General features: G+C 34.9%; 1 protein-coding gene across 1 annotated transcript in view; it reads right to left on the reverse strand.

The window, feature by feature from the left end:
- Positions 1-1,212: 1,212 nt before the first annotated feature.
- LOC106461776 (tubulin beta chain-like) overlaps positions 1,213-9,986 on the reverse strand; it is a 21,428-nt gene continuing 12,654 nt past the window's right edge. Inside the window, exons 2-5 of the mRNA XM_013921630.2 lie at positions 5,858-5,966; positions 5,004-5,114; positions 4,617-4,861; positions 1,213-1,611 (exon numbers count right to left, since the gene is read on the reverse strand). Coding sequence (XP_013777084.1) covers positions 1,237-1,611; positions 4,617-4,861; positions 5,004-5,114; positions 5,858-5,966 — 840 coding nt within the window. The 3' untranslated portion in view covers positions 1,213-1,236. The remainder of the gene's footprint in view (positions 1,612-4,616; positions 4,862-5,003; positions 5,115-5,857; positions 5,967-9,986) is intronic.

Genomic DNA, 9,986 nt, shown 5'->3' on the forward strand with positions numbered 1-9,986 from the left:
GACGAAACTTTAGCGACACAAGTCCTTTCTTAAATAAAACTGGTTTATTCTTTCTGAATACAACTTTACGATACACTCAACTTCAACAGTCGCTCTGTAACAAACGCTATAATTCTCACGTGCTCAATAATACTCAGCTCAATTACTCACTACTACACATTGTCCCGTCACGTTGTGACCATCTTATATATATATATATATATACCAGACCTACCCCCAATCTAGTAAACGCTAGTGCATTCACGAAGGAACAGGATATTTCTAGAAAACAGGTGGCGTGATACTAGTCAAGTGACCTCGCTGACACAACAGACAATTTCCGGTAAGAGCCGTAACAAACTCACCCAATCTAGTAGTTATCCCGTGGGAACGATGCTTGTACTAAAAGAGAAACTGACAATTCTCTGTTCAGAGCACATCATATAATACGTCATTTGATAGATGAAACCTTTGCTTTCAATTGGTTATAGAGAATATAGAATTAAGCATAAGAGAGAACCATTAACAAATCCTGAAAGAGAGGATGTGACAGGTAGGTGTAGCATGAGGGGTCTGATTTTCTATTTGATCACTTTGTAACCAAACAAAATTGAAAGCTATAAAAATTATGGTTTGTCAGAGCATTGATGATTTTATAGTGAATAATTTACGTTGAATTTCATACTTGTTGGATGGGTGATGAATAAAATAGAGAAGATGGAATGCCTAAAGAAAATTTGTCACCTTTCTCACACTAGAGGAAATTCAGGATTTTTTGTAAAAGATTACTTATAAAATTATGAACTTAAAACTTATGTTCTATTAAAATATGGATTATCAGCTATGATTTTATGCTATACTAACTGGTATAACAAAAAAAGTAGTTGAATAGAATTTTGAATGTAATACACTAAAATCTTGTGACAGGTGCAGTAAATGATGCCCAGGCAGATAGGGTTAATACATAAACAGTCAAGTAATCATCTTGCCAACATTATGTTAACTGCAAGACAAAATGGTTATGTTGTTCCAACAAAATTGATATCATTTGTACACTTGATAATTTATAATTCAACTAAATGAACTAAAGGTAAAAGATATATGCATACAGATAATTAAATTTCAAAATTTCATGAAATAATACCTTGCATTAAATTAGATGATCTGATATAAGCATCAAGAAGGTTAAACACATTCATGTTAGTTTTTACTTAAAGTAACAAATTATACTGGAAATATTCATATACTGGAAAGAAACTATCTCATGTCAAAACTAACCTGTTGTGTCAGCTCTGGAACAGATACTGCACGATACTGCTGGCTCCCTCTAGATGTAAGTGGGGCAAAACCAGGCATAAAGAAGTGAAGGCGTGGAAATGGAACCATGTTGACAGCAAGCTTACGTAGATCAGCATTCAGCTGGCCAGGAAATCTAAGACATGTAGTTACTCCAGACATTGTAATAGATACAAGATGATTTAGATCACCATAAGAGGGAGATGTTAGTTTGAGGGTTCGGAAACAGATGTCATAGAGAGCCTCATTGTCAATACAGAATGTTTCATCAGTGTTTTCAACAAGTTGATGGACTGATAAAGTGGCATTATACGGTTCCACTACTGTATCTGAAACCTGGTAAATAACGCAACATGGAAAAAAAAACAAAAAACAGAATACTTTGAATACCATACTTAGTACTTCATTTGAGTTATTTTAAAGATATGCAATGTATGTTAACATTTCATAAGAAGGTGAGAGTGAAATATTCTTCAAAAATTTAATCAACTAGAACTTCAATCTTAATTAGTTACATACAAAATTAATTTCAAAAACTTGCTTCTTCATACTTAATTGATGAGATTTAAAGCATTAGTTCATAATAACAGTACCTGCTACAATTATTTTCTTACCTTAGGGTAAAACAAATTAAGAACTTAGCATACGTTATATATTTCAAGCCAAAATGGGGTACAATAAATGAATTTAAACTAAAAACAGTGTGAACATCAATCAAGAGATCAAATATAAATATTTTCACACACTGGAAACCCAAAGATAAAACTTGAAGAATAGCATCTAATTAACTCTAACTAAGGGCCGAGGTGCATTGCACCTACTATGTAACCAAAGTAACAATGAGAGTAGTAACACTAACTTTTGATAATGCACATGTACCTTCACCAAATTTTGCAGGTTATCAGTAAACATTACAAAGCTTTTGTACACAAAATAAAGTTTTTCAATTAAAGATTTGCTCATGAATATTTTCTTTCAGAATGTGAACTATCCAACATGCAAAGCAATTGATTTTAAGGTTAAAAATACTTTTTTCATTTGAAAATTGTCAAATTTCAATTGCATAATATCTATAACCTCCTAAATAAAACTTTTTTTAGAAAAAACTTTATATTTTATCTGATGTTTTCTCTGTACAGAATTAGTTAACTTGATCAATCTTGTAACCACCATAAAAAAAATATTAGGAAATATATCCAAATGACTTCTTTCTAGAATGACTGCATATTGTAACAGGAAACCATAAATATATATTCTAAATAGCTTAAATCTCGTATACATATGTTCATATTTAATGTCCCCCCCCCACCCATTTTATTGACCTTCGAACCATGTCTAATAATCTTGCCACACAAGTTGTAAATAATATGCATGTGCAGCTCACATTACCATATCGAATAGCATAAAACTGGCCGTTACAAATGTATTACTCTTCTTAGTTTTAGTACTAGCATTTTGTAAAATACAGTGACATTTAAGTTTTCATATATTACATGTTTTACTATTTACAAATAAATTTCTAAATTTTTTTTTGAAAACAAAGAACAGTAAATGAAAAGTATATAAAAAAACAATGATCTCTACTTATTACGATTTTTTTGTACTCTTACACTATACTTGCTAAGCCTAGTCAAATTTCGCACATGGAGGACATAAAATTTTTTTTGTTATGTTTTATATACACATTTTGAAATGACAATTTATCAAGCTTCCTAAGTAAGTTATATTCGGGTCTAAAAAAAAAATTTAATTTCTGATCAGCATACCACCATGATCAGCACTATTATAATGGTTTCAACTACTCTACGAAGACTGACAGGATTACGTAGTTCAAAATAAGTGATTTTGATTGGTTATAACAAACTTAACTCTTTTCAACACAGGCTCAGTCAATTTGACAGACCATGTGACCTCCAACTTCTAACTTTCAATACAGTATGTATATCTTCACAAAATTTGCCAGTCTTTCATTTGTGATTTCAACTTTTTCACATACAAAAGAAATCATTAAAAGTATTTTTAATAAAATATAGATTTGTCTATGAATATATATAGTCTTTATATATTGTTTTGAATAGTCCATGTGCAAAGTAATTTATGTTAAAATTAAAAATACTTTTCCTCATTTCAAATTTCCTTTGGGTAATCCCTAAAACCTCCTAAATGTGTTTCAAACGTTTTTTTTCTCAGTAAAACTTTATGCTTTATTATTTTCTCTACCCTATCTCAAAAAGAGATTGGTCAATTTGACAGACCTCTTAACCAATTAAATAAACCTAAGTTAACTTTTCATTCTTTCTAGAATGACTTCAAATTGTAATATGAAACTACACTCGTTTATCCTATGTAGCTCTAAGTTCGTAACATTATACATCTATTTATGATTAAATTTTATTGCCCTTTGAACTGTGTCTAATTACTATCGGCGTCATTACAAGTTGTAAATCACTCAGAATGTGCAGGTCATGTTACACTATCGAATTACATAACCTACAAGCTACTCACATGCATGCCTCATAAACCATTTTAATTATACTATTAGAATTACTTACTTCACGTAAACTAGCCTTAAATAACTTAAAATTAACCATATTTTTTATACTATAGTTACTTCTATAATAATAAATATTAAAAACAAGAAATAAAGTACTTACCCAATCTTTTTTTCTTGCTCTTGATTGTTGATGACACTTAAGCCTAATTTCTTTTTTTTATACTAATGCTAGTAATGCATATGATAATTTCAATTTAATTAAATAATGCACCAAAGATTATAGACTAATAACATGCAAAAAGTAGACAGATTCTCTTACCTCTCATAATTTTTTTTAGCTTTCTAACTATGCAACAAGAGCAGCTACAAATTTATTCAAGCTAGTCATTAACTTTCACACACACACGCATTTGAGTTAAATTGGAGAAGGTTGAGTAAATAGTTAGAGGCTGTAGCTGTATTAAAACATTAGTATCTTAAACAGCAGCACCATCAAATTGAAATGTTACACAAGATGCACTCACAACATTACCTATACAGTTAATAACACCCAAACCTTAATGTTTACAGACTTCTGCTGAAATGTAATTTACAGTGAAACAAGTTTTATCATGTGTAAAAGTGAAGTTGGAGAAACAAAATCTGAGTTATGGCTCACAGATAGCATCTGAACCAACCACATACGAGTTGCTGAAGAATTTAAAGTTTCAGTGTGATGTAGAATCTTCTGTCAAAGAAACAATGTTTAAAAAGTAAACCTCTGAGGAAGAGAAAATGGAGATAAAATTAAAATATGGATGATACATACTGCAGTCAACAAATGCTACTTTATGATCTAAAGGTTTACCTTAGGAGATGGAACAACAGAAAAGGTGGTCATGATACGGTCAGGGTATTCCTCTCTCATCTTTGATATGAGTAAAGTACCCATACCAGAACCAGTTCCACCACCAAGAGAGTGTGCTAGCTGGAAGCCTTGCAGACAATCACAACCCTCAGACTCTTTCCTGACTACATCCATCACAGTCTCTACTAGTTCAGCACCCTCTGTGTAGTGACCTTTTGCCCAGTTGTTTCCAGCTCCAGACTGACCTGCATTGTCAGAACAATCCTTTTTGTTATATCATGAAAATAGCATCATAAATAGCTCACAAAAATAACTTAAATACAAAAAACGATTTTCACTACTAAAATGATTCTATAACAAGAAATAGATGTTTTTATATTAATTTACCAAAAATAAAGTTATCTGGTCTAAAAAGTTGTCCAAAAGGTCCTGATCGAACTGAATCCATGGTTCCAGGTTCCAAGTCCACCAGAACTGCCCGTGGAACATACGTGCCACCTATTTTGCGATTACAAAATAAAGATTATTAATAAACTAGTCATTCATTCATTCTATTTGATGTACAATATTTGGTGATAGTGGCTGTTCTTTATTCTTAAAACATTTCTTTATGGACTAAACTTCAGACAGACTTAAACTTTTAAAACTTAGGTTTGTTATTCAGTCCTTTTTGTCAATGACATCTACAACTTTAAATAAATTTAGAAAATGAGTATATAGATCTGTATTACAAGATAACAAGTGACTAACATATTCTTATGTAACCTTATACTCAGAATTTCATAGTTAAAATACTACATTACTGTTACGTACCTTAGGTAAACAAACCATTTAAGGAGGAGTTATAAAATTTGAAACACAGTAACCTTTATCTATCTAAGATTTTGTACATGTAGTTTGAAATCTCAAAGTATTCTTAGTCTTAGTTGTAACTAATGATCGTGAATTTCACATGGATAAATACACTGCAAGATAGTCAAACGTATAAAATACAGGACATAATAAAATGATTTTAGAATATAAACTTTCTCATCTCTTATTCAAGGCAGTCACACACTATTGCACTTATAAACAAGTGTAATATTTGTTCCTTTTCTTTTCAAGCATTTATATATATCCATTTACCATAAGTTACTTACAGTACAAATTTATTACATTTACAATTCATAAGGCATAATCAGGGTATGTTTCTTCTTGCCTATTGAGATGTTCACATTACTCTAAACATTGATAATTCTTACTAGAGCCTTCATTGTAGTAAACATTAATTCTCTCTAGCTGCAGGTCAGAATCTCCATGATAGGTTCCAGTTGGGTCAATGCCATGTTCATCAGATATAATGGACCAGAACTGAAATAAACTTTTTTTTGTAGCCTCATATTTCTTCACTATTACTCATGTTCAAAATATCATACAACCTAAACTGTTTTAAAGCTGAAAATAGTGTTTGAAATTAAAATGAGGAAATTTTTCTTGTAATAATATTCATAAAAACAAAATTATTAAAAAAGTAAAAACATTGGCACTTTGGTAAACCTACCAACTAATTTGTTTTAAACTGTGAATTTTAACAAGTTGAGTTTTTGCATTTAGTATAATTAGTGGGGCAAATCTTATTTGCACCAGTTCATAGTAATGAACCAAAATGTAATATTTTCATTTAAAAATATCTTTGCGACTTAGTTAAGAAACATGTTTTATGATTTGCCTTATTGGCATTCAAATGATAGTTAATTTTTCTTTATATTTTTGTTTTTAGAATAAGCATTTATAAATAGGTGTAATGTTTGATCCTTTTTATTTTATACTTTTACATGCCCACCTAACAAAAGTTACTTATAGCATGAATAAAATGTCTTCAAAATCTTCAAACAAATAATAAAAAAAACAAAAAACAACAACAACAAAAAAAACCAACAAAAAAACATGCAGGTAACTTAATACAAAAACTTTTTCAGGTAAATAAAATTTTTATTGATATGAAAAAACAGTAACAATCATACTAAAATATTTGATATTTAAGAACAAAGTTTACAATATGATGAGAAATGGAAATTTTGACTTGTACTGGTTCAAAGCTACTTTCAGATTAAGAATCATCAAATTCTCAGAAATCTTTAGATTCTGCTTATTCTCAGCTCCACATAAAAGTTATGAAACCAAAAGTCATATTGCATTATGGCTGTACTCACTAAACAGCATCCAAACAATCTCCAGATTTAACTGGTGCATAATCTTTAGGATTCGACATACATATATCCCTTCATATAGCAAGATTGGTTGTTTGGTGCTTTATGGCACAAAACAACGATGCTATCTGCACCAAACAACTTGTTAAACAGTGAAAGTAAATTAAAGTAAAATGTAAAAATACAGCAAGTTAAAATCAATATATGTCGATAAAAGATTTATATATAATTAAAAAGACCAATAGTGTGTAAAAAATTAAAAATACAATTTAATCTGACAGTGTTACCATTACCAATGACACTGTCCAATGCCAAAGGTAAATTCTTAGGAAACATGCGTCTAAAATGGTGCCGCCGCTCACGGTCGTAATGATGGCAAAACAGCAAAATGTGGGCTATATGGTCAATACCCGATAAAAGAAAATGATGGGTTAAAAAACCAATGTGTAGCCTTGTTAGGACTACGTCCTCCTTCCAATCCTTACGGAAGCAAGATAGCCAAAGACCAACAGAAGGTTTGATCTGGAAAAGCTTATGACGTTGGTTACCCCAAGTCGACTGCCAACTGGCACGAAGTCGTGCCTTGAAGACAAGACCGTAGTCCATGTATGGGACAGGCACGCCCGCGATGGCACCAGAGCAGACGGACTTAGCTGCGGTGTCAGCGAGCTCATTTCCGTGAATACTGATGTGGTCAGGGATCCAGAAAAACTGGATGGAAACAGAAGATAGAGAAAAGTGGGCCAATTGGTGTTGAATATCGACGAGAACAGGGCTAGTATAGAGCTAAGAGAATCAGTGTAAATAGTACAATTACTGTACAGCATTGCTTCTACATGATCCAGGGCAAGAGAAATTGTATATAACTCGGCAGTGAACACAGAAACTGTAGAGGGGATCCTGCGAGCAACTACCGAGCCACAGCACACCATGGCAGAACCTACAGAGTCACCCAATTTCGAACCATCCGTGTAAACAGGAAGAGAAGAATGGCTTGAAAGATGTTCAGCAAAGAGAAGACGGTACTTCCAATCGGGATAACTCAGAGAAAGGTCACAGGAAGGGATGGTAATAAGCCATGGTGGAATGGGCTGACCATTGGGGACAGCAATGTCATCCAATGCCAGACCCAATTCAACCAATTGTGCCTGGATATGAAGGCCAAAGGAAGGACTAGCAGACAGTCTGTTCCAAAAGAGCATGGCAAATTGAGGAAGAAAGACAATAACAGGTGGGATGCCGTGGTAAGGATAGAAGTTTGGTAGCATATTGCAAAGAAAGTTGCAAACAATGGAGGTGAAGGAGGTTCGTGGGACTCGGTGTACAAACTCTGGACTGGAGAAGTGCGAAAAGCCCCAGATGGTGAATAGGGTCCAGCACCTTCAAGGCCGAGGTCCTGGCAGAACCATAGACCAATAGTCCAGTTTGGATCGAATCAGGGCACGATAGATCCTGAGCACAGAACATCGATTTGCTCCCCAAAAGCTGGAAGAGAGGACATGGAAGATGTTCAGAGCCCTTGCACACTTGACACATCGCTGCTTGATGTGCGGAATGAAGCTAAGCTTACGGTCAAAGATAAGCCCAAGAACTTTGCATCAGGGACCACACAAATAACTATATCGGCAAGACAGAGCTCGGGATCGGGGTGGAGACCCCATTGGCAGCAAAAATGCATGCAAACGGTTTTGGAAAAAGAAAATTTAAAACCGTTTCCAGTGGTCCATGTCAACAACTGATTGAGGGCAGTCTGAAACTGCTGTTCAATAAACCTCATGCCCATAGAGCCCATTTGTAACAGTCAGTGGAAGGTTATTAGTGATGGCATTAATTTTAACACAGCCCTGAGGGACTCCAAGTTCCTGTGGAAAGGAACGGGAAAGAGTTGAACCCACACGAACTTTGAATCGCCTGTTCAGTAAAAAGTTTTGAATGAAAATGGGTAAATGGCCATACAACCCATAGGAGTGGAGGTCCTGCAAAATTTCATACCTCCACGTGGTGTCATAAGCCTTCTCGAGATCGAAGAACACAGAAACAATGTGTTCTCTCTTAAGAAAAGCTTCCCTGATCGATGTTTCAAGTCGAATCAGATAGTCGATGGTGGAGTGCTGTCGACAGAATGCGCACTGGGTGGGTGAGAGGAGCGTGTTTGATTCGAGGAACCAAACAAGACGAGCATTAACCATCCTCTTTAGGACCTTACAAAGACAACTAGCCAAAGCAATGGGACAATAATTAGAAGGAAACTTGGGATCTTTCCCAGGTTTAGAGAAAGGGAGGACAATAGCCTGGCACCAAGCATCAAGAAAAACATGCTCCTGCCAGATCCAGTTAAAAATAACCAGAAGAATAGCAAGAGAGGCAGGATAGAGATGGCGCAACATCTCATAATGAACATTATCAGGTCCAACCGATGTACTACCAGACCAATGAAGAGCAAATTTGAGTTCCACTAGTGTAAAGGGGCAATTATAATCATTGACCCAAAAGGAAAGAGGCAATTGCTCTGCCTGAGACTTGATGGCCAAGAAGGCAGGGGAAGAAACAGAAGTGCTAGAAGCACGAGAAAAGCTGTGGCCGAGAGCATCAGCAACTTCCTGGCCATTGGAAAGCAAGATGGAAAGCATACCTTCCAGTGACTTTCCAAATCGCAGTTTTGGAACTGGTGGTAGAAGAGATGCTAGTAGTGAACTTAACCCAAGACAACTTTTGTCTTTGATGTCGAACCTGCCGAGCATGGGCCTGCTGATAAACAATGCAATTAGAAAGACGGATACCATCGGAAGGTATCCCAGTCCCATTTTTGAGCCTTTTGTGCCTCCTGGCAGGCAGGACTCCATCATTGACGAGGATACCGTGGTAAACAAGTCGAGGTCTTAGGAATAAAATTAACAGCTGCCTGGACAACACAGTCATCTATTGATGGCAGACAGACGAAGGCAGGATCAATTTCAGAGAGAGAGGGAGAGGTGAAAGATGGCCAGTCAGCCAGGTCCAGCTTCCACCGTGGCACTCAGGTCTGATGGCATTGACCATAGCCAACCTCCCTCATAATGATAGGAAAATGATCACCGTCCTGTGGGTCACTGTCGACCGTCCAACTAAAACGAGTGAAAAGTGAAAGGGAGCAAAACGAGAGATCAATGGTAGTAAAAGACTGACTAGGTGCATGAAAATA

The sequence above is a fragment of the Limulus polyphemus genome, unplaced genomic scaffold (assembly GCF_000517525.1).
Source record: "Limulus polyphemus unplaced genomic scaffold, Limulus_polyphemus-2.1.2 Scaffold1028, whole genome shotgun sequence".
In the NCBI taxonomy this organism is placed as follows: Eukaryota; Metazoa; Arthropoda; class Merostomata; order Xiphosura; family Limulidae; genus Limulus; species Limulus polyphemus.